The following is a 25,745-nucleotide window of genomic DNA, read 5'->3' as shown; positions in this document are numbered from 1 at the left end:
GGGCTTCAGGCAGAAAATCAGTAAGTTCTTCATGTAGAGCACATGTGGTTCCTTTGACTTAACCAAGAAAAAAATTCATTTACACTAATTTATAATTAGATATCAGCCTTTCATTCCAATTGCAAGGTACATTGCCTTAAATTTAATTATTGCCGATATAATCTTAAAATAAATCATAGCAATAATTTGCAAGCAGTCTGTATTGGTTCTATCACTTAATGGCTCCAAAAACAGGGCATTTTTCAGGCTGTTTCCGGGCGCATGTGTGCTTTTGGCACTCGGGGCGAAAAAGGTTCGCCATCACTGACCTAGGAGGTTCCCAAGGAACCTATAATTACATGCTGTCTTTTTTGTTGTTGTTAAAGCAATTTATTCATAAAATATATGTTTATAATTATTTTTGTATTCTTCACCAAAACAATGGGGGAGTGGTAGAATTTAAAGTGGGATTAAACTAACCTATTCCAATGTGGTAGTTCCCCGTTGCTGACTACTATTATCAGACAGTAGCATGGCAGCTATTTTCCAAAAGTAGTTGATTAGGTGACTATGGAAATATTCTTACCACTTGGAACATAGGTTTTAAACATAGGTTTTCACATAGGTGATGCCTTGATTTCCTAAAATGATGAATTATTTGTGGCAGCCCCGCCCCTAAAACTAGTAAGCTCCTCCTCAATAATTTTGAGTGTGCCAGGTAATAGTTTAGCATCAAATCAGATCCTCAAAGTCAGAACATGGTCCTGCTGCTAGCATATCCAGACAGTGGGACTGAATTCTTATACTGCTGAGCCATACACATACAAAGCTAGTTTGCCATCAGTTAAACATGATTAAACAAATAAAAATACTGATTTTCTGACATATGTTCCATGTTTAAGACTCATCTGATATGTAGGTTATTTCATAGAAAAATAGCTTCTTTTTAAAATGTGTGTGTGTGTGTTTGTGTAAAAATAATTTTTCAGGCCACAGAGATAAAGAAATGTGAACATTATTCTGTTATTAAAGCTCAATACATAAATATAATATCCAGTCTCATAATTGAGTCTCAAATAATAATTTCAAGGGAATTAGAAAAATCCAGACAAGGTTTCAAAGTTGCGGTAATTATTTCATGAATGCATATGTGAACTTTTAGGAATAATATATTGTATATAACAATGTTTTTCAACCACTGTGCCGCAGCACACTAGTGTGCCGTGATATAGTGTAAGGTGTGCCGTGGGAAAAACACCAGCTATATAGTCAATATAGACACAGAGTTAAATTTTTTTAACATTTTCTAATGGTGGTGTGCCTCGTGATTTTTTTCATGAAAAAAGTGTGCCTTTGCACAAAAAAGGTTGAAAAACACTGGTATATAATATGTGATAAGGAATGAGGGAAGGAGTTAAGGTAAGCGTAATAAGCTGCATTGCCTCACCTTTCTGCTCCCATGATTAAGAAAAGTGTAAAGCCTTGTGTTAAAAAGGCCTGTTACCTGCAGGATGCAGTCACGTAGGAGAGAAAGGAGGCAGAAGAAAGATTTGATGTTCCTGAGCATCAAATTTTGCCCTCCACAAAGAAAGGCAAATGATTTTCACAGAAATTTAATTTTCTAAACATTTGGTGAAAGAGGATCTAAACTGAACAGATCTGTAAAATGCCTAGAGTGTATATACAGAAATGGTTGTGGTTACTCTTCTTACTTAAAACTGGCTTTCATGGAAGTTACAGCAGTCATATAATGTTTCACTGATGCTAAGTTTACGGATTTCCAAAAACGTAGTGGAATTTTGAGACCAATATTGTATGTGATCTCATCAAACCTTCAATGGGCCTAACCAGACATAAAAAACTCTTTTAATTTTGGGACTGCTCCCTTCTTAAGTGCTCTACTATAATTTCCATAAATCCCCAGCCAGGGTGTCACCCTAAGGATAACTATAATATTTGACACACCTTAAAGATTATAGACTGAATGAAAACAGTGGTAAATGTTTGTTGAAATAGCAGAAAACAAGAGAAAGAAACAGAGATAAATTAGACAGGCTGAATTATGATTTATAGCATCATTTTATAGGCCCTCTTCTTTCTAGTGTCTTGGGGGAGTAGCTTTTGAGTATCAGCTGACAATGACCATATCTGGTTTTATAATAGGATAGGGTTTCTGGCTTCGATTGGTGTCTTGGAGCTTGTCTGACCCACCTTTTCTCCATACATATGATTGATAATGTCATTACTATTGCTAATATCTAGTGCCTTTCTTTGGGAGTTTGAACTGTTTCTACCTGTTGTGAGTCATTTCAAACCTAAATTGCTATTGCTATTGCTAAATTTATGCAATGTTGTTATAAAAGTGTAAGTAAAAATTAGCAATTCTATTTTTTAAGGATATTCTAATGTTACATTCTGCTCTAGGGATTATATATATTCATGCACGTAAAGTCAATTAAATTACTTGTTCTTGTGTGCTATTAAATTTCTCGTGGCTCTTTAATATTCTAGGTGAAGATTAAAGCATGAGTACTGAGATCAGCCAGGGAGTAATCACAACCCCTCCGCCCTCCAGTATGCCTCACAAAGAGAGATATTTTGACCGCATCAATGAAAATGACCCTGACTACATCCGTGAAAGAAATATGTCTCCTGACCTCAGGCAAGACTTCAACATGATGGAACAAAGAAAGAGAGTCACCCAGATACTGCAGAGTCCTGTGAGTAGGATTCAGGGTAGAGGAAAGTCCCCCCTCCAAACCTGCACATTTAAGTGTTCATGAAAAAAATATATAAAAAGCAAAAGTGGACTGAACAAAGGAGGGAAGACCTCATTGACTATAGGAGAATCTATGTCATGATTGTAACTTTTCACAAGCGGATTGTTTGTTCAGTATTTGCATAGTTTTCATCTGCAAACAAACAGTCCTTTATCCAGGGTTGCTCCCTCCCTCCTCTTAAGCAATGCTTCATTAACACTGCACAAAAGTAGCTTTCCAGCTACATTTCAATTGATTGCTGCTTAGTCACAAGGAAGAGAAGGAAATCTTTAGACAAATGCAAACTGTTGGGATATTTTCTTGCAGAATGGCATTCCACTCATTTGACTTCTGTATTCAAAAACTGCCTGAAATGCTTTTACATACTTTTACTGGTTGGAAAAAAGTAAAATAACAATGAGATAAATGATCCATCTTAATGTGAAGTCTAGATTACACAGATTTTATAAGGGAATATAATTAGCAAATAAATTAATTTTACTGCTTATTCTTAATGTTGGTACCCTGAATTTTAACAAAAAATCTAAGTTAGTGAACCGTAAATGGTTTAGAGTTGTTAGCACCCTTATTATAATACTATTTCATCAAAAATAAGACCTCCCCCAATAATAAGCCCAATCGGGCTTTTGAGCGCATGCACCAAAATAAACACTCCCCTGAAAATAAGACCTCCCCAAAAATATTGCAACACAGCAGCAGCCATGAGGTGACCACGCTCACCGCCTCCTGCACCTCAAAAATAATAAGACCTCCCCAAAAATGTGGTCAAGTGCTTATTTCGGGGGTCAAAAGAAAATAAGATAAAATGTCTTATTTTGGGGGAAACACAGTTATAAATATTTTTCATTTAGATTTTGCATAAAGCAGTTTTTAATAGTTAGCTGATTGTATATTGCTAGTGAGATCACATTTAGGAAGTGATAATAATTTAAATAATTAAGGGTTTCAGGTATAATTCTGCTACCATATAATAATATACTGAGATTATCAGTCATCCAGGTCATGGTTGCCCTAAATGTGCTTTTTTAAGAGGCAACTGGACTTTCTGGTTTTTCTTTGAAGATGTTTCGCTTCTCAGCCAAGAAGCTTGTCCAGTTTATGCTTTCATATTGTTGTCCAGAAAAAGTAAAAATTGCTAACATTAAACAGAAGAGCAAACGAGCAGTATTCTGGATAGTGAGATAATATGTTTTTCTCTCAGGCCTGTGCTGGGAAAAACTTAAATGTGTGTGTCCAGTTAGATTAAATCACTTAGTTTGATCAAGTGAAAAAATTGTGCCCTGTCAGACCTAACATTTTCAGAATTCCTGATAGCATATGCAGTGGAAAGACAGCAGATGACAAGGAGAAAAAAACATCGGAATAATCAAAGACACTGATCTCAGGACTTGAGAAGTAATGCTGTTATAGTATGGTTAGGCTCAACACATATATGTCAGCAGATACATGGCTCATGTTAGGCTCATGTAGCCACACATATTACATTATCTCATTTTAAGGAGAATTAGTTATGATTTTAAACAATTCAGTTTTATTCATGCCACATGAATACATGTGTGACTGAAACCAGATCGGGTGGGAGGTTGTCTTCTTTATTATCAACATTTAGATAAGAAGTAAAGAATAGAGGGCTATATGAAATAGAAAATACGTTTTGGTTCAAAATCAGAATACAAGCCCACCAAAATACTCCAGCAGTAGATTCTGAACTGAGCACATTACAGTGCATGAAAACTCAAAGCAACTATGCTTTTAGCATAGGAAACTATGCAAGAAATAAAGTTTGACAGTGCTCACATTGAGATCCTTGTTTAATGTGTTCTGGTGATTTTTACAGGAAACAACTTCTGTGTGAATTCCTGTCATTGAACACATACTTGTTCACTGCAGTCTGCACTTGGAGATACACAAAGAGCAAAAATATTCCTGTCCTCCTTTATCCCAATTTACAAATTCGCATTTACTGTCATTGGTAGGCTAGATAAATGAATAAACAAAGCCTGCATTTAAATTAATAAAACTAATATTGGAACAGCAAAAAATATATCCTACTACAGTATATACATATTGTGTTATAAGGGAAATTGAAAAACCTTCATCTAAATCAGGGCTGTCAAACTCGCGGCCCTCAGGCTGAATGTGTCATGTGTTGGCCATACCTATGCCTGGTTTAGTGAAGGGGAGAAAGTCCCAATACGTCATGCGACACCATCATGACAACATGAGCTTGACACCCCTGACCTAAATGTACTCTAAAGCTCAATATTAACACATATGCTACATATAAAACTCAAGCAATCAACCCAGGAAACAGTATTTGCATTTGAAATACATTCTGAAAGTTTAATATTAATGCGACACAGGAACCAGTACTAAGCTAAATGATATTCCCTAAGCAAGTGAAGGATTTATATTTCATTGAGTTTTCTATGTTTAGTTATTGCAGGTGCATGTGGGGGCTATTTTTTAATTTACAGTTTGGTGCTAGGATTAGGTACTTTTGTATGCCATTACCGTTTTCTGGATTGGGATAATAAATAAACACACAGGGTAGAAAATATAAATGTTATATTAATTAGTCAAGATTTGGGGGTGTATTCACCTGTGCATCCTGCCATACTGTTGTCTTCTCTTGTTGAGATTTAGGATATCTTAAAAACATTTCATTGGTCAATTATAACAAAAGGAAACCAGCGCACACAGAACTCCTATACATAGTAAAGTTATAGAAACTGTTGTCTTTCAGAATAACAGTATCATATGCATACATCAGTGCAATTAACAACATAGATGTAGAAACCCAGTAGTTCATAGATACCTTTGCACTCAAAATGGGACAGCTCGCCGCAACCAACTCACTGCGGAACAATTTAACAATTCAATTTAATTATTTAAAGTAAATAAATTCTTTTAATTTTTGTCATTCACATTTCATTTTGTCCTTCCTTTTTCATCATTTAATGATTCTATTCCAGTATTTCTTTGATATTAATGTAACTCTTGTCCCGTGGTGAGTTGGCCATGGTCAGTTTGCCATAGCGAATTGTTATAGATCTGTTCAACAAATATATTCTCGGTCTTTCTTAATATAATTCCACACTTTAGCATAGGTGTTCTGAAACAACATACAATTCATATTTGTGTAATCCCTATGTATATAAATTTAAAACCAGTCTTTTTCATCAAAAACCTTTGGTCTTATATATTATATGTAGCCATTGTGTGTTATAATAGATAATATTTTAAATATCTTACAGGCTTTTCGGGAGGATCTGGAATCTCTTATTCAAGAGCAAATGAAGAAAGGAAATAACCCAACTGGGCTGCTTGCGCTACAGCAGATTGCTGATTACATAATGGCAAGTTCTTTTGCAGGATTTTCTTCATCACCTCTAAGTAAGTAAAAGTGTTACAGTAAAATAAATGGCTAAAAGATTGGCTTTCTTATTTTAGAGGTCTTCTGTCAAGTTATTCCTTGTCCCTGAAGTAATTTATGAGTACTATACAGCCCATATGATTGTTAAAGTCACTACAAATTTCCTTTGGCCCTTTGCAATTTTGTTCTTTATAAATATTGAGAAAAGAGAGATAAATGATATGAAAAGAGTTGATTTTCTGTATATAACTAATATCTCTAACATATCTCTGCTGTTTTATTACTTAATGGTATTATCTATTTTTCGGACTATGACACGCACTAGAATATAAGACTCACCATGATTTTGAAGAGGTAAATTTTTTAAAAAAGATTTTGCACTCTGCATGCCTTCCAAACCCTCTGCACGCCTTGTTTTTTTGCAAAGAAAGGGGGGGCATGCAGAGCTTTGGGAGGCTTATAAAGTGCTCCTGGGGGCGATGTGGAAACAAGCAAAAAATGGCCTGCTTTTCATAAAAATGGGTCGTTTTTTGCAAAAACAAAAGGGAGGGGCATACAGAGGCTTTGGAAAGCTTATAGAGTGCTCCTGGGGTGGGGCAAAAATGAGCAAAACCAGCCCATTTCTTTGCTCATTTTTGCCTTCCCCAGCACCCAGGAGCACTTTGCAAGCCTCCCAAACCCTTTTGCAAAGGGGCAGGGTTGGTGAGTAGCGCTGTGCCCAGCTGAAGAGGGGAGTTGCCGGGCAGCTGCTCTCTTGCAAGTGGGCTCCCAAAGAGCCGGGCACAGCCTCAGGGGCGAACAGTTGTGTTGTGCTGTCGCACCAGCGCAACACAACAGCCATGAAGTGACCACGCTCATGAGCAGCCACCCGGCAAACCCCTTTTCCAGCCGGGCACAGTGCCATTCACTGACCTAGAGGTATCGCCAAGCTGCGTGAGCGCCTGTTCCCACAACTTGGTGTCTGTTCCCACAACTTGGCGCCTGCAGAGCCAGGGCATCTCCACTGCCGCCGCCACCACCATCCCAGCATGACTTTTTCAGCCGCTTCCAAACCAAATCTTCCAGCAGTGGCCGCTCTGGGCGTATGCTCTATGGTTGTGGGCCAGCTGCTGGCAGAGCGTACAACCATAGAGCGTACAGCCAGAGCGGCCACTGCTGGAAGACTTGGTTTGGAAGCTGCCGAAAAAGCCATTGTGGGGTGGCGGTGGCGGCAGTGGAGGTGCCCCGGCTCTGCAGGATGAGCTGGGCCAGGGCATTGTGAGGCTTGGAGGCGCATGAGCGATAGCGGAACAGCCGCTCATGCAACCCCCCTCTCCAGCCGTGCAGAGCGCCATTCACTGGCATTTCGAAAGCACCAAGCCACGGGAGCCAAGCGGCGGGGAACAGGCACTCACGCGGCTTGGTGATACCCCTAGGTCAGTGAATGGCGCTGTACCCGGCTGGAAAGGGGGTTTGCCAGGTGACTGCTCGTGAGCGTGGTCGCTTCATGGCTATTGTGTTGCGCTGCTGCGACCGCGCAACACAGCTATTCGCCCATGAGGCTCTCGCAACTCCCCTCTTTAGCTGGGCACAGCGCTGCTCACCAACCTAGCGGTATTCCAAAGGCGCCAAGAAACGTGATCACCTTTGCCTCCCCCCCAGTTCCCAGCTCTTTGGGAGCCTGCTCGCAAGAGAGCAGCTGCTTGGCAAGCCCAAAACAATAACAAACACTCCCCCATAATAAGGCCCAAGCCATATTTTGTGGGTAAAAAGAAAATAAGACTCTGTCTTGTTTTCAGAGAAACACGGTAACTTTTTGTTCCATGTTGATAACTTTTTTATTGTAATGAATCACTATTAGTTGTTTTTTTTTTAATCGTAGGGCATATATAGGTAGGGACTTGAGATTCAAATGATGTTTGAAAGCTCTTTCTGACTTCAGAGTTCCTTTTTTCCACCAAAGTTAGAAAACTAGTATTATTTAGACATAATATTGAGCAGTCAAAACTTCAGTCGGAAAGAAATTGAAAGTTGCACCATTGTAGTTTTTGTGAAATCATATGAAGCTATATATTTTTAGGAAGAAAGTTTTCTCAGTCATTTTTATCAATATCATTTTAGGCTCTGGACTGATAACACCTATTAATGATCTACCTGGGATAGATACCACCACATTTGGTAAAGGAGAAAAACTTATTCGTTGTAAATTAGCCAGTTTGTATAGGCTTACAGACTTATTTGGATGGGCACACTTGGCCAATTCATATATCACAGTGAGTAGCCTGAACATATTCAATCATTTCTGCTACATTGAAATGTGTTTCAAAGTTCTCACCTTTATGAACCATATTTTTATATTAAATATACAAACATCACTATAATTTTCTTTCTATTCATTTCTAGGTAAGAGTAAGCAAAGAACAAGATCATATTCTTATCATTCCAGATGGCCTTTCATTTTCTGAAGCATCTGCTTCCAATTTGGTATGTACTTGACCAATGGATATTTTTGCCCTTCGGGATTGGGCGGCATACAAATCCATTAAATCTTGAATCTTGTAATGGATTTTAATTCTATTTAGGTTTTTCTTATTTTTAAAAATCTTCTACCATCTATATTCATGTGAATCCTTGATGGAAATCTTCCAAATTGTTCTTTTCCACTTTCCTGCCTGATAAAGTCTAAAGCCTACGCCTCAATGACAATTGAAATGTATTAGAAAGAGTTTTACTCTATTGTGTACTTCAACTTCTGTTCAGGTAAAAGTAAATATCATAGGAGACGTGGTTGACCAAGGAAGTACCAATCTGCGAATTGACACTGCAGGATTCAGTCCTCATGCAGCCATTTATTCAATGCGGCCAGATGTCCGATGTGTGATCCATATACACACTCCAGCAACAGCAGCAGTAAGTCTCTTGCCATTTAGTAGGAACATGATGATCACTCACTATTCATCAAAAGTCTCCTTTATTATGTTCAGACCTGGATTGTCTTCCATTGTGAAGTTGTGTAAAAGTTGGATTCAAGTCTTAATACTTTTGCTTTTAAAAGATTAGTTAAGATATACCTCTTTAACTGAACTTTTAATTGCTAACTATTTTTAGTATTTGTAGTTTTTATTGTGTATTTTTGTACGCTTTCATTGTTAAGGTTATCACTAGTATAGTACCAGAGAGCTACTTTAGTCTAATGGTTAAGGCACCAGGCTAGAAATCAGGAAACCATGAATTCTAATCCCACTGTAGTCATGAAAGTGGGCTGGGAGGCTTGGACCCACTTACTCAGCCCAACTCAACTCACAGGGTGTTTGTTGTAGGGAAATGGGCCTAGGAAAGATGATTAGATACGCTTGCTGCTTTGAATTATTTATAAAAGTAATAATAGTGAGACTTTGAAAACTCTCAAAATAACACATTGTTGTGGAATATAAATTGAATTTAAATTGATTGAATAGGTGGATAGTATGATATATGGGTTGGGTTATGATGCGATGGACAGGACTGGACATATAGACAAACACTGGATAGTTATTCAAAATCTTTACTAGACCATCTGCTGTATATTGTTTCTCATTTATAGTCTTGAAATTATCTAATAAAGGAGAATATTTGTAGCTCAGAGTTGACATGGTCTCTCTGAGCTTGCTTGTTTTCTTGCACACATTTCATTACCCAAACTAGTAACATCATCAGGGCTAGTCAGTGATGGTGATGTGTCCATTGAAATTCTCTTTTTACTATATTATCATATATTATTTAACACTATTGGAATTTAATTATATGGTTTAAATTTTAATTATGCTATTTGTTTTTAGTTTTTCATATGCCTCAATTTGATTCATGTCAAAGAATTTATATAACACTAGAGAGACAAAAATTACAATGAAACATAACCCTAGATCCTTATATATTTTAGAAATCCAAGATTGGAGTTATTCCTGTATGGTAGTCATAGATAGAAAATCATCTGTAGATGCTCTGTACTACAAGTACCATAATCTAATTCATTGGGTGCTTGTTGGGATTTAAAGGAGTTGTAGAATACTTTAAAGATATCATTGTACTGCATATTAGCAAATATGAATATTCGTATGTCCGTATTTTCAAATTTCCCCCACCACAGAAATCTCAAATGTTTCAAACAGGTTTCTTCCATGAAGTGTGGAATACTTCCCATTTCTCAGGAGGCTCTGATTTTAGGGGATGTTGCATACTATGATTATCATGGATCTCTGGATGACCAGGAAGAAAAAATTGATCTTCAGAAAGTTCTTGGACCAAGCTGTAAGGTATTTCATTCTAATAGTGTGTTTGTTTTTGAAGATTTCTACTACTTATGCAGTTTTTACCAGTTACAAGTATCTCTGTTTCATAGGTATTGATCTTGAGAAATCATGGAGTAGTAGCACTGGGAGAGACATTAGAAGAGGCCTTTCACTACATCTACAATGTACAATTAGCCTGTGAAATACAGGTAAAAAGCGACCCATTTTAAACATTTAAAAAGTATAAGCAGATAATGTGTGTTTTTAATGGATTCCTTGATATTAGGACCAATTATTTCTAGGAAATTTGTGGCAGTGAAGGAAAAGCCTATTTGTACTATCATTATATTTGAAATTTATAAATATAAACAGTATATTAAATAATGGATTATAATATTATTATTAAAAACAGGTATAACATAGTCCTTAATCAAGTATTTAGTTGATACCTTCTGTATAAATTGGCTAGCATATCCTTTTCATGCTAATATACCTAGAAGAATGCTAATATATGTTTTGATTATGGAAAATTCATGAAGTCTATATTTACTATATCATTTATATCACAGGTCCATGCCTTAGCTGCTGGTGGCGTAGACAATCTTCTTATCCTAGACTTACAGAAATATAAACCTTTCACACATCAAGTAGCTGCAGCAGCCGGATTAAGTATGGGCTCTCAGTTCAAGTGGAAAGTTGGCGAGCTAGAGTTTGAAGCACTGATGAGGATGTTAGATAACCTGGTATGTGTGAAAAGACTGATTTCTGGGTTCTCAGAACTTGAAATAAGTGCATATAGCCAAACCACACATCAGACATTCAATCCCAAGGCCTAGGAGAATAGCCAAGTTTTCCTTTAAAAAAAAAGTCAACCCTTCGGGAACATCATCAGAATGGAAACTATATAAATCCTGAGATGGGGTGGATAGTGCAGGTGGTGTATCAAAAAATATCTGCTTTGGGGAACTCGAAGCACAATGTCCTATGTTTCTAAATGGATGGAAACCATGGAAGATAGATGATTTCTCAAATAATTTGGCCCCAATACTGTGAAAGAATTTATGATAACCATGCTTTCCTTTTAAGTGCTAAAGACACTGGATTATTATCTAAAAAGCTCTTTTGCAATATCTCCACCATTTAAACATTGATAGCTAAATTCTTAGAAACCAATAACTTAACAATTCTTGAAAAAAAATATTTTGTTTTTATAAAAGTAGGTAATTTCTTTCCAATTATTTTTCTATCTCCATGAATATGCAACTGGTAAATTGTCCATTATATTTTTAAATTTTACATTTTAAAATGTAAATGCATTTTACATTGTATTTTGTTAATATCTTTTTCGGTGATTCTTATATTTTTGTGGGCAAATCATTCTATTCTAATCTCCGATTAGACACCAATTTTTATATAGTATATCCATTAATTTATTCAAGATTCCTTTATAAAATTCTGTTTTATCTTCATTTCAGGCATAAATTCCTAGCCTCGTGAAAATTAACTTATATCCCAACATATCTATCATAGTCATTAATCAATATCAGTTCTGTTTGTAATTTAGGCTTATATAAATTATATATGAAACAGCTCCATTTGTCTTTTATTCTCAATGAAAGAAAAACTTGTCTAAATTGATACAAATCAAATATTTTTAACTTTTCTTCTAATATATATTTCTTGTAAACAAATTATAAACAAATTGTTTTTATTTTTCAAATAATGAAATAATTTTCTTTTCAGGAGCATATGCTCCATTTATATTCCATGTTAGGCTTTTAAATTTCATCCTTTCAAGGGCTGGTCCACATAAAAAGTACTGTTTCTAAACTTTATCTTCCAATTATTTTTCTTCCTAATTTACTTTCCACTTGTCCTAGCTAGCTTTCCCAGCTCCTTGCTATTACTTTTCTCTGCTCAACTCCTATTTCAGGTCATTTCATCAATCCTCTTGCTTCTAAGTTCACCATTGTGTTCTTACAGTCTACTTAAGAATGGCTTTGATTTTTTTTTCATTATCGCCACCACCCCAATAAAAGAGAGAAAATTGGTTGGCTAGGAAAAAATGGAGCTCAAACTATTATTTGCCTTTTCCATTTATTTTTGGATAATGTTGAGGGCTTACATGAACTCCAGTGGCACTCCTGGAGGGAAAAAAAAGTCAAAGATTGAGTGATTTGAAGCAGTATCATTTCTGTTTGTAAACATGAGATAAGCTGTATTTAAAGCTGTTTGTGTTTATTCACTTTATTTTTTATGCACAGCTTCAGAATGCATAATTACATGTGAGGAATGACCTTGGGAAATAGAAAGAAGAACTATAGCCTAAACAATGGGTCTGATAAACAAACTCTGTCCTAGAGGGATGAGTGGGGATTCTCTCTAGTTGGGAGAGGGAAAGTAACAGACAGGAGAAATGCTTTCAGTCTTGCAAGATTCTGTTACTATAGTAAAGGTAACGTACCTCAAAGGGCTGACAAGAGTGTATTTACTACAATTTTACAAGCGTGTTTTCTTCTCACAGGGTTACAGAACAGGCTATGCTTATCGTCAGCCCTTAGTGAGGGAGAAACCCCGGCACAAGAGTGATGTTGAAATCCCAGCCACAGTGACAGCGTTTTCATTTGATGATGATTCAATTCCAATTTCCCCCCTGAAATTCCTAGCACAAAAACAGCAGCGGGAGAAGACAAGGTGGCTAAACTCACCAAATACATATTTGAAAGTGGATGTTCCTGAAGAATCTCGGAATGGAGAAACAAGCCCCAGGACCAAAACAACAGTAGGTAGTGCTTATCCAGAGAATTGAAATAGTTTTCCTACCTAGATGTGTCTAGGTAGATTCCTAACTAAATGCCAGAGTACTTCTGGGCAATAAAGATTATTTTAAGCTGAAATACATAGGGCAAGTCTTGATTCCTGGTGACTTAATTCCTATCATTTTCCCCAAAACAGTATAGAAGAGGTTAGCCATTGCCTTCTAGGTAACAGCACTTTTATGTCCTGAAGGTCTCCCGTCTGAATACTAACTACATCTGGCCCTGCTTAATATTGTGAGTTCATCCAACATCAGCTGGGTGTGGCCAGCTAGCTGGACAGTTTTGAGGAACCAGGGATCTGTCTTGGTATAAGGCAGTTTCTTGTATTTGTTATCTTGTCTTTTTAGAGAACTACTGGCATGTAATGCAATTATAAATCACCTCAGGACTGAGCTCCTATACAAACAACTGGGGATTATGGGCAAGAAAGAAAGAATTTTGTGCAAACCACTGTATCTCTAAATACTACTGATTGCCCTTTGGTCAGGGATAAACAAATATTCAATACTTTCTGCATAATTTTTTATTCAAAGTATTGTAATACAAATGATACTTTTATCACCACTGTCCTGGTTCTGTACTTTCTCAATATTGTACAGAGAACATAAATAAAAATATGCTTTATGCAGATCAGTTGTAATACAATGGAAGTATATGATTAGCTCCACCTGGTGGTGGTTGAACAATTCACCCATTTTCATTTTTGTATTTTTAATTAAGTATCTTAATAAAGTACTGCTTTAAGGAAACAACAAAATTAAAAAGACAGTTATCTAAATAATGAATTAATAAGTGTACATTTAGTCTTTCATAAAGAACTGTCCCTGCTTACATATTACACAAAACAACCATATTATTTTAATATCCTAAATTAAATACTTTACAGATGATTAGAACTACACAAAATTAAGGACTATAACGCTTAAAAAACTTAAGAAAATGCTTATTGATAATAATACTATATGTGCTATCACCCTAACTATTTAAGTGTTGTGGTTGGGGTGTATTTTACTACTACTTTTTTTTGCATATTTAAATAATAAGTTCATTGCTCAAAAACCTCCATGCCTTCTCCAGACATTAAACTGCACTCATTTCCTTTTCCTATTTTCTTAAAATCTTCTCTTTTTTCCCCTTTTCCCAGTGGATAAAAGCTGAAGATTCCTCTAAGATTAGTGGAGGAACTCCAATAAAAATTGAAGATCCAAATCAGTTTGTTCCTCTGAATACAAATCCAAGTGATGTGTTGCAAAAGAGGAATAAGGTGTGTTTTGTTTCATGACCACATTTACTTCTTAATATGTTGCTACAAATAAATTATCCCCTTTGCCTAGTACCCTGTTTCTCTGAAAATGAGACCTATCCCAAAAATAAGATCTAGCATGTTTTACATGTGTGCCTAATATAAACCCTACTCCCCCCCAAATAAGCCCTACTTAAGAGCCTGTCTATCTGGCTGCCCGTCCATTCCATCTGGTTGCTTGCAGTGTCGCAGCCACGAGGCAAGGTGGCAGGGTGGGGCTGCCCTACAGGCCCCACATTGGCTTACCTCATGGTCCCCGCAGCCTGGCCATCCACATATTGTCACATGCCTCGCAGTGGCAGCACCAGCAAGCATGTGCAGCAGGAACCTACCTGGCCATTGGCCCACTACTTGCTTGCAACCACAACAGAGCAAGAAGCTGAGTGGCATGCTGGTGCCCTATCCGCGAGGCAGGTGTTGGGCATTGATAGTCTGACTACATAGCTCCACCTCACATCGCCTCTTGGCCATCGCACTAGCCCTTTGCTCGGCCTTCTGCTCTGTTGCATCTGCAAGCAAGCAGAAGAAGTAAGCCAGCAGCCATACAGTATCCTGCTTGATAGGTATGCTGGAGTTGCCACTATGAGGTGAGGCAGGTGTCAGGGCATGGGTGGCCTGGCTGCGGAGGCCCTGAGGTAAGCCAGTGTTGGGTGTGGGGGGAAGCTCCACCCCCCCGCCTCGTGGTGCTATGGCTCGCCACGCAGCTTCCTGCCTCCACACGAGCATGCAAAAGAAGTGGGTCTCCTATACATGGGAAAAAATAAGACGCCCCCAAAATTAAGCCCTAGTGTTTATTTTGGTGCCCAAAAGAAAATAAGACCCATTCTTATTTTCAATGAAACCTGGGTATTAAGTTTTATTAGTGCTTCAAAGGGAGCTTGGAGGGCAGCAGAATACTCCATATTACTGTTCTGCAAACCCCTTTTGCTTTGAATTTCTGTTTGAAGAAAATATAGAAGTCTTCTAATGTTACTCCCTTTTGCTCTGATTTAACAGTATGTTGTTTTGAAGCTTCCTTTGGTTTTCAAAGAACAAGTCAAATAGTTTGCACAAGAGAAAGTCTATTATGTTAGACATTTCTGTTTCTTTGCTTCAGTATAGTTAATATAATTTAGAGTAGTAGTGAGAAATAACTTTAAAGAAATATTTATAAGCACAAATGCTTTTTCTAATGCTTTATTTGATGTTCATCAAATTCAAGATCCACCCTTGATTGTTCTGCCAGAAATATGATGTTTCACGCAGAGGGTCTGAGAGTGTTTTATTCAACATCTGGTAGTAATAAAAGAATTATACCACTATTCCAAAATTGTTGACTGGGTTCAAAAGAGGTTGCTGTCATACTTGGAAAGGATATCACGCAGATATTAACTTAACTTAGAATTTTATCAAGTTTAGATATGCAGATTTCTCTGGCAAATAAGCTGTGTGTATGATTATTTGTGGTCAGAGGAGTTATAACAGAGTATTTTTATGCCTAAAATATTTTGTCCAGATTCACAAATGCTCTGTTACCAACAGAAGACAGCTCTGCAGTTCTCAAAGGAAACGAGTTAATGACAACTTGCAACTGTGCAAGCGCTTGTGGCTAAACTTGGTCAAACTCAAAATATCTGCTTGATGATGGCAGAAGCTTTGGAGCAGAAGAAATGCAGGAATGATCATTCATCAGCATGTTTAGATGGAAGCCCTAAACATTACCCCAGAAGTATTGGGAAATTAAATAGATGGAAAGAAAGCCGCCTCCATGATATCAAATTAATAAAGTAATTTCTTAGGAATACAGAAAGCCTTGTATTGGGACTGGGTACTTTAAAATATTTTTTTTAAACTCTAGATTCGAGAACAAAATCGATATGATTTAAAGACTGCAGGTCCACAATCTCAATTGCTTGCTGGAATTGTAGTGGATAAAAAGCCAACTGTAAGTGTGTCCATTGGTTGGACTTAAAATATGTTGTTTAATTGTGTCCATGGTTGAATACCAAACATCTATATAAGTCTCTCTTTTATTTTGCAATAAAAAACTGAGCCAGAATGCAAATACTTTAAATAAACATATATACCAGTCATGCAATTCCTCTGCAGAATAAGTAATTCTGTATATGCAAACATTTAAAGTTGTTTGGACAACCAGTCATTTGTCCCAGGGTTGGGGTAATCGTTTTTCAGCCTTCGTTTTCTTTTATTTTTATAGCAGACAGCAGAATGATATTGACATGGATATTGACATTTTATACATTTTATTTGAAGAGCATTCTATATTTTATTTATTTTTGCTCTTTAAAATGTGTAAGTATATAAAGATATCTTATTTCTTTGATATCTTAGGAAAAATTAAAAACAAACCAAAACATAAAGTGGATCAATTAATACCCAGGCAGTTTTATGGGGCACAAATTAGGATCTCAAGGGCACATACGTCTAATTTAGGCCAATATGTTTTAATCAAAAATAGGATTGTGCACTTTTAGATTTAGATTTAGATTTTACTTTATTTGTATGCCGCCCTTTTCCCTGAGGGGACTCAGGGCGGCTCACAATTCAAGGGAGGGGAAAAACAGACAAGTTACAAACATGAAAACCATACACCGTTAAAAAAACACAACAGTCATACCATTCGAGTGGGGTTGCAAGTCTTTAGTCCCAGGCCTGTTGGAACAGCCAGCTTTTAAGGGCTATGCGGAAGGCCAGTTGTTTTTTACCAGTTGTTAAAAGTAAATTTCATACTCATTTTAAAAACAAATTGTAACAATGGATAATATAATTTTTTTTATGAGTGATATCATGTAGAGATATATGTATTCATACTTCCTGTTGGATTTATATCGGATAAATTTAATCCTAGTTTTTAGACAAATAAAAGAATATTCAATAAAAATTGCCAATAAGGAAAATTGCATTTTACGTGATAGAATCCTAAATATTAATTCCTACTGATAAATTCTTAAAATAGCCACAAGTACCCTTTTCCACTCTATTTTGGATTCTCCTCAAAGTGTGGAAGAAGAAGTGCTTAAAATCTGGATTTAACTTTTGACTAGTTTGTCTTGGTGTCACACTATATGGTTCTGGCTCAAACCAAAACAAACCTTGCAGTCCACTTACATATTTAAATAACTTATTCATTTACCTTTTCATAGAAAAGGCTTTACTTCACAAAACCCAGTCTTTGGATCACTGCTGCATTTTTAGTCATCACTGGTTCTTATTTGGATTTTTTTCTAATTTCAGAAAAGGGCTCTTTTCTGGACTATGACAATGATAGAATAAAGTTTAATAAGATTTAATGCTATGTTTTCTGTGGTACAGAAAGTGAATTTATAAAGCTATCTACCAGTGCATGATAAATCCATATAATTTTATGCTATAATATATAAAAATAGATAAAATATAGATTAAAATATATAATATATAAAAAGAAACAAGAAATATTATATTTATTTCATTTGCCTAGGAACACAAGTTTTTTTTCTCTCTCAAAACCTGTGGATTGAAAAAGTACATTTCTATTAAGGCAATATGGCTAGAGAATGTTTACCTTTATTCCAATAGGGTTAGGGTTCCTTCCTTCCTATCCAATTTTCTTAATAGCCGATGCCAACAACTTCCCTTCTCAATGTCCAATCCTGCTTTTCCTTTTCTTCTTCTTTTTTGCTGGAAGGAGGGAAAGTCTCTTTGCATTGTATGGTTCTACATGAGTTAATCATCAATATAATCAAAAAGGGGGGGGGGGGGTGTCCCAACATTTGTAATTGGGGTACCTTGTTTGACAACAATTACTTTAATTTGTAGTTATTATTCATTAATTTTCACTGACCATTTTTTTAAAAATGTGGCTTAGTTTATACCCACAGATCATTGTGATTCATGGGTATTTACAGGGAATGGTAAATCTCAAGCAGTGGTGTCAGCTCGAATTGGCAATCGTAAATTAACATGGTGTGGGAGCTATCTAACAGTTACAGTGGGGCAAAAAAGTATTTAGTCAGCCACCAATTGTGCAAGTTCTCCCACTTAAAAAGATGAGAGAGGCCTGTAATTGACATCATAGGTAGACTTCAACTATGAGAAATGAGAAAACAAATCCAGACAATCACATTGTCTGATTTGGAAAGAATTTTTTTGCAAATTATGGTGGAAAATAAGTATTTGGTCAATGTCAAAAGTTCATCTCAATACTTTGTTATATATCCTTTGTTGGCAATGACAGAGGTCAAACGTTGCCTGTAAGTCTTCACAAGGTTGGCACACACTGTTGCTGGTATGTTGGCCCATTCCTCCATGCAGATCTCCTCTAGAGCAGTGATATTTTGGGGCTGTCGCTGGGCAACATGGACTTTCAACTCCCTCCAAAGGTTTTCTATGGGGTTGAGATCTGGAGACTGGCTAGGCCACTCCAGGACCTTGAAATGCTTCTTACAAAGCCACTCCTTCATTGCCTGGGAGGTGTGTTTGGGATCATTGTCATGCTGAAAGACCCAGCCACATTTCATCTTCAATGCCTTTGCTGATGGAAGGGGGTTTGCACTCAAAATCTGACGATACATGGCCCCATTCATTCTTTCCTGTACACGGATCAGTCGTCCTGGTCCCTTTGCAGAGAAACAGCCCCAAATTTTGTTTCTGGTGTCCTTGGACAGCTCTTTGGTCTTCACCATAGTGGAGTTTGGAATGTGACTGTTTGAGGTTGTGGACAGGTGTCTTTTATACTGCTAACAAGTTCAAACAGGTGCTGTTAATACAGATAATGAGTGGAGGACAGAGGAGCCTCTTAAGAAGAAGTTACAGGTCTTTGAGAGCCAGAAATCTTGCTTGTTTGTAGGTGACCAAATACATATTTTTCACCATAATTTGCAAAAAAATTCTTTCCAAATCAGACAATGTGAATGTCTGGATTTGTTTTCTTATTTTGTGTCTCATAGTTGAGGTCTACCTATGATGTCAATTACAGGCCTCTCTCATCTTTTTAAGTGGGAGAACTTGTACAATTGGTGGCTGGCTAAATACTTTTCTGCCCCACTGTATATCTGACTGTTTCTTACAGTCAGTTGATTAATATAGTCAGTGTAGTTAATAAATTTAATTCATTTATACCTTGTGGTGTAGGCTTCTTTAGAAAAAGTTGGGCAAGCTTTCAGTTTGGTGTTATAAATACGTAGATTTTGCCTTAAACTTAGCATGCTATGTTGATTAAAATATTTTCCTTATGTTCTAACCTGCCTGTTAACTGATAAAATTCTTTATCGTCATTCTGTCTCATTCTTTATTCTTATTTTGTGGGATATTATCCCCACAGCATGAACAGTTGAGAATAGGTGTGGGCGTATATAGTTTATATCTAAATATTGTATCAGGTATTACAGTAGCATATAAACGCAATAAGTAAATAATTATGTAAATAAATTTTACTTCTCCATTTTTCCAGCCCATGCAGTTTGAAGAAGATGAGCATACCCCACCAGCACCTCCTAACCCATTCAGTCATCTCACCGAAAAGGAACTGGAAGAGTATAAGCAGACAATCGAACGCAAACAACAGGGCACTGAGGGTGGGTATTTGCTCAAAGTTTCTATCTCCAGGTTAAGCTTTAAAGGGATTAGTTTAAATTCAAAAATCAATATTCAGAATTATTAATTTAATTTAAAGACTTTAAATTAAATAATATACATTGACACTTTCAATTTTACCTTTCCTATATTTTTTTATTTGTGTTTAAAATGAATTTTTGGATGAGTCTTATGTGAAATGGGCATATAGGCATAATGTTATCTTGGGATAGAAGTGGTGAATCAGTTAGATTAGAAGACTAATATCCACATGATTTATAGTATAAATCAAGAAGTTGGAAATTCCTAGTTTTCAGGATAATCTAATGTGTGTTAAATTACCATATCCTGTTGACAGTGAATTGATAGAAGATACATTTGTAACCGAACCTATAAGTGTCAATGTTTTTTGGCAAGAGCTTATTTCCAAACATAGGGCATTAAATAGGACTGGACATGTTTGAATGAATATAGGAATTTGTATATTTAGCTCTTCCTGCTATCACATTTCTTAACAAATATTCATTTGATTTCTCTATGTATATAAAAGATAAATGTCCCTCTTTATTGGGACTGGGTTCTTCCTCCTATGTGAGAGTACTTTGCTCATTTGTTCCTCCAGGCAAGTATCAAATGGACATTTTTTTGGAGACTTCCCTTTCAGGATTTGGAAGAAGGGGTTATCCCTTTTATGTTGTCATCAGTGCAATCTTGTTTATGGATATTTAAATTCAGTTAAAAATAATAAATAACTATCATAATAATAACTTTAACTAAAACTCAGTAACTTACAAACTCTTTTATATAGATAATGAAGTCGAATATATTAGTAATCCAATAAATCTATCTACTTATATCCAGATCATTGCTTATATTGGTTATATATTAAAATAACTGATTCCATTTTTTTACTTTTTTACCTTAATCCTACTCTAAAATATTTTTAGGTGAGATGGCTACTCTACAGTTTATTTTCTCTCAACTCTTGGCAGCTAACTTCCCCTCCGGGATTGGGCGGCCTATAAATAAAATTAAACCTTAAACCTTCATTTCATTTCTACATTCATTAAATTATGATGATGCTTGCATTTAGCTGTTTTTCGGATATAAGGAAGCCTACTAGTATTTCGTCTATTTAGCTTGGCTTAACATTGTCTTTAACCCAGCCTTCCCTTTTCAATTGTCTATTTTTCATTCCCACATTGTTGGAATATCTTTCTAGTAATCTTAGGATAAATTTAAAATTATTTTCTCTTTCTGAAAACTTGGAATATACATAGATAATATATCAATTTACATAGGATAATACATGTATAAGTATGTACAAGACTGGATAAATGAAAGTACTCATACGCTTCTTTGCTTTTGTATGTTACTAATATAAAAGCACATAAGTAAAATTAAGTACAAAAGAGCAGAATAATAATTAGATATTCTTGAACTAGTATATTAGTCTTTAAAAGACATTATTCCTGAGCGAAGTGGTCTGATAGCTGTATGTTCTGTTGCCTGCAGTTATAGCAAGCAATCTTCTAACCTACCAATTTCTTATTTTTGAAAGCATAAAGATTCAAAGGTAAAAACCCCTGTATTTTAGCATTTTGTTCACCCATTTTCATTCAAAGCATCTGATAAGGCTCTTTAATAATATGGGCATTACTAATTTACTGTTGTCTCTCACTAGCATTTTCAACACTAACACTGCATATATTGATTTGACTACTTTAATCACAGTATTGTTACTTAAGAAACTATGTTCTCATAGAATACTTTCTTCTAACTATTTGGCTTCATCTTTGATATGCTCTACATTTAATAATCATAGCTTGGTAATAATATGAGTTTATAATCTAATTAATGTTATAACATTTGCATGATCAGGTCAATATGGCTAAACTGTTTGCCTTTTTGTACTTACTAATATGTACTGACTTTTTCCTATGTTGTGCTTATTTTGGCATGGCTTTTACTAACTCAGGCTCTTGTCCTACAGATGCTGATCAGGAATTATTCTCAGATGATGGGTCTCCTGTTTCCCAAATTAATTCTCAAACTCAGTCCCCACAAAATGTCCCTGACAAATTAGAAGGTATATAATGTAATTACAACTCCAGAAGGTGTAAAATTTGCCATTGCACAATATTGTGAGCCTGTAAATCCTTCCTTACAGTCTATTTTTTAATCCCAAAGATGGATCGTAGAAAATATAGTCAAACTCTTAATACATGAAGCATGATACAAAATCCATATAAATTATTATGTCATTTTGGCCTAATCTCATTCATCTTTCAGAATAGGCCACTTAAAAAGACAGATTTCAGCCATTGTGTTAATGTATGCCCTACCCTTCTGTGTTTGTTTTTTAAAAAAATGCTTTGTTCCCTGCATTATGTAGTACAACTTGCTCTACTAAAGCCAGGCTTATATAACAAACAGGTAATGATGCTGCTTAGCAGAGTGTACCTTCTACTTAGAGGTATATTCTATATGTCCAATTGTGTCTGGAACCTGGTTAAAAACCTTATTCCAGACACCCAAGGAATAATAATATTACTTAATGTCTCTTTAAAGTAAAGCTTTGGGGGGAGTAGAGTAACACAACACAACACAAAAAGTAACATGGGATAAAAAAGGAACTGAAGCCCAGATTACCAAATTTTACAAAATCCCAATTTTCTAAAATTCTCAATCCAATATTGTATTTAGCCCTGTTTAGAACATTTCACAACCATCTGTTTTATATAATCACTGATACAAGAAAGAATAAAATACCACTTTTCCCCCCTTCCAGAAAATAATGACAATTACCTACAGGATTCTAATCTCATCTCTTTGGAGCTGCCAGTTGTTGTCATGAATGGCAAAGAAGATGTACATGATGTGGAAGAAGACCTTGCGCAAAGAGTCAGCCAGTTAACTACTAGTACTGTAGAGAATATAGAGATTACAATTAAGACTTCTGAGAAGATTGAAGAGACCCTTTCTCCTGAAGGCTCTCCTTCCAAATCACCATCAAAGAAGAAGAAGAAATTTCGTACTCCATCCTTCCTGAAAAAAAACAAAAAGAAGGAAAAGGTGGAGGCCTGAGGTTTCACTGACACTTTAGTCATACATCTAATCAGTTGTTAAAATGGTAAAGTAGGGTTATGCAAGAAACTGGGCCTTAACCTAAGTACAGAACTGGAAACTTTTACATAGAAACTGGGTTTTAATTAATTAAATGAAGAATTCATCTCTTAATTAGTACAAATAAAATTATTATGAGAATTTTAAGTATTTAGTAGTTCCACCACAAACTAACACTGGCAGTTGGTCCACTATAATACCACAGTAATTTCAGATATCCTTATCTAGCAAGTTACACGTGAAGATTTTTGTTGATTAAAATGTCTTCAGCAATTTCACAATTGAATCATCAGATAGTGTTTGTTTTTAATCTAACTGCCACATTATGTAATTATGATGTTTTTTGAATAATCTTGATTTTGTCCCTGCCTCAAAGGGTGGTGTGTCTCTAATCACACTCTCACAAACCTTGGTCATTTAATTATATAGTGGCACATAATTTTAGAAAGGGAAACTGTAAAAGGAATTGCATTTGGAATTTTACAGACTCTGTGAAGATTGCATTCATCAATAATAATTTTTGCCAAATATTCATTTTAGTAAGATAGAATTTTTGAAAACTTTTTTTATTCTATCAGTTGGGGGCAGGGAGAAAGCCCTTATTTTTCAATAAAGGGGATTTTATACACTTAACATTGATAACTTCGTTTAACTATGGCAAAACAGAAAAAGAATTTTATATGTTGAAAATTTTGTATACCATTCAATATAAAGTATTATAGGCATGTAAACCAAGCATTTAACAGTAGAATGTATTCAAGGATGCTTGGTGTAGAGTATACTTAAATATAATTCATGAATCCAGAACTTCTGACATCAAATATAAAGAGCATAAAATTTACTGGATTCAATTCTAAATCTTATTATATATTTTTCTCATAATATTATTATTGAATGAAGAAAAATAATCTTGATAACCTATGATCTTTCAGAAGATCAGTTCAACGTGTGTCCTAGTTTCATTTAGTCTCTGAATTATTTCTGCAGAAATTTCTGTTGAAATCTCAAGGTATGAGATAAGAGTACAAGTGGCAAGGCTTCAGAATGACAAAACCAGGAGATGAAAAGTTATCTCACTAGCCAGCAAAATGTCACTATTAGTATACTGTAGTACTTGTGATTCTCTTGTAGCCTCTTTTTGAATAGCCTTCTGAAAAGTAGTAAACCCAGTACCTGGAGGAGTTTATGTTGCTGGAATGAGGCTGTATTGCCATTTGAGTTCAAGGATATGTGGATTCCATGAAATGACTTGGATGCAGATGCATTTATGTTGCACTAGAAACTGATCATCTGGAAAAGACCATAACCAAATAAAAGAGACAAAGCTAGAAAAGGGAAAGTGAGATGGAAAGAATAAGGGCGTGGAGAAAAAATGAGGGGTAGTTTGTGGATTATTTTTCATAAAATATATGTCATGGAATTGGGGGTATTTTTATTAAATTGATGGAACATCTGTTTTATATTTTAAAATTACAATAGAAGTTAATAGGATCATTTTAATCTACATTTTGCCTTCTCAATGAATCTTAGAGCAAATTAGTGCTGATTTGTAAGTGCTAATCCTGCCATTTGTTCTTCTTGCTGGTAGTTTTATTTTGTTTTGAGTTAAACAAAAAAAGAAAACAAATCTGTAAATACACACTAAACATGAAAACGAGCTATGGCCTTTTTACATCCATAGGCATAAGGGGAAGTACATCTTAAATGTGAATATTACTTCCAGATTGCCGGTTGAAATATATTACCATATATAGATGGTTGAATATGGCTGGGATGTGATTTGGCATGCAAAAATGAGTATAGCATGTTACAGGGCTGGTGAAATTTGACTGTGTAAGTGTGGCAATGCAGCGCAGAAGTGAATCTGGAAATGATATTTTAAATTCTCAAAATACTGGAATCGATGTGTTCTTTTAAAAATAGTGGGACTATCTAAGTTGCTTAATTTTTTATGTTCTACATTTTTTGTGTTGTGTTACAACATATGTAGAAACAGTAACCTGTGAACTATGCTTTTCATAACTTTAAAATCTATATCTAAATGAATGCAATGTGCATAAATATTTTTTAAAAATGCAACCGTGAACTATTTGCACCTTTTTTCGCTAATGCCTCTATTTACTTGCTTTGGCATATGAATGAGCCAGCCAACTGTGTCCTGTGGAAAAAGATATATAAATGTTGTTGGAAATTGCTTATAGATGTAATGCTAATTAATGTTAAATCACAAATAAACAGTATTTTAAGTAGATGAGTGGGAATTACATCTTTTTCGTGGCATTCTTCAACAGAGGAGTATATAATTTAAAATATATAATTGTAACCAACTAGCTTATTTTTTAAGTGGAAATTTAGAAAAATATTCAGAAGAATTGCTTCAGATCTTGCCCATGTGCAATACTTTTCTGAATTTCATTAAAGCAGCCTATTTTTTTCAGGTTTCTATGTGAGCCTGAAAAAAAACCTGCTATTTTAAGAATTGCATTAATGTTAATGAGTGCATTCTTTAAAGTTTTTATATGGAAACTCACGAAGATTAGGCTTCTTTAATGAATAATAGGTAAA

The 25,745-nt window shown here is 35.6% G+C and overlaps 1 protein-coding gene across 4 annotated transcripts in view; it reads left to right on the top strand.

Moving 5' to 3' along the window:
• Nucleotides 1-25,431, top strand: part of ADD3 (adducin 3) — a 129,457-nt gene extending 104,026 nt beyond the window's left edge. For 2 of the 4 annotated variants that reach the window (XM_032225244.1, XM_032225245.1), the window contains exons 2-14: nt 2,491-2,699; nt 6,017-6,155; nt 8,236-8,387; nt 8,518-8,598; nt 8,875-9,024; nt 10,263-10,406; nt 10,493-10,591; nt 10,952-11,125; nt 12,907-13,164; nt 14,346-14,465; nt 16,342-16,428; nt 19,933-20,056; nt 22,846-23,141. In XM_032225244.1, coding sequence (XP_032081135.1) covers nt 2,505-2,699; nt 6,017-6,155; nt 8,236-8,387; nt 8,518-8,598; nt 8,875-9,024; nt 10,263-10,406; nt 10,493-10,591; nt 10,952-11,125; nt 12,907-13,164; nt 14,346-14,465; nt 16,342-16,428; nt 19,933-20,056; nt 22,846-23,141 — 2,019 coding nt within the window. In that variant the 5' untranslated portion in view covers nt 2,491-2,504. Of the gene's footprint in view, nt 1-2,490; nt 2,700-6,016; nt 6,156-8,235; nt 8,388-8,517; nt 8,599-8,874; nt 9,025-10,262; nt 10,407-10,492; nt 10,592-10,951; nt 11,126-12,906; nt 13,165-14,345; nt 14,466-16,341; nt 16,429-19,932; nt 20,057-22,047; nt 22,144-22,845 lie in introns of all 4 variants that reach the window. The other 2 variants (XM_032225246.1, XM_032225243.1) reach the window with 2 other exon arrangements.
• Nucleotides 25,432-25,745: the final 314 nt, after the last annotated feature.

The sequence above is a fragment of the Thamnophis elegans genome, chromosome 10 (assembly GCF_009769535.1).
Source record: "Thamnophis elegans isolate rThaEle1 chromosome 10, rThaEle1.pri, whole genome shotgun sequence".
NCBI classification, from domain to species: domain Eukaryota; kingdom Metazoa; phylum Chordata; class Lepidosauria; order Squamata; family Colubridae; genus Thamnophis; species Thamnophis elegans.
This window is presented reverse-complemented; position numbering and strand designations above follow the sequence as displayed.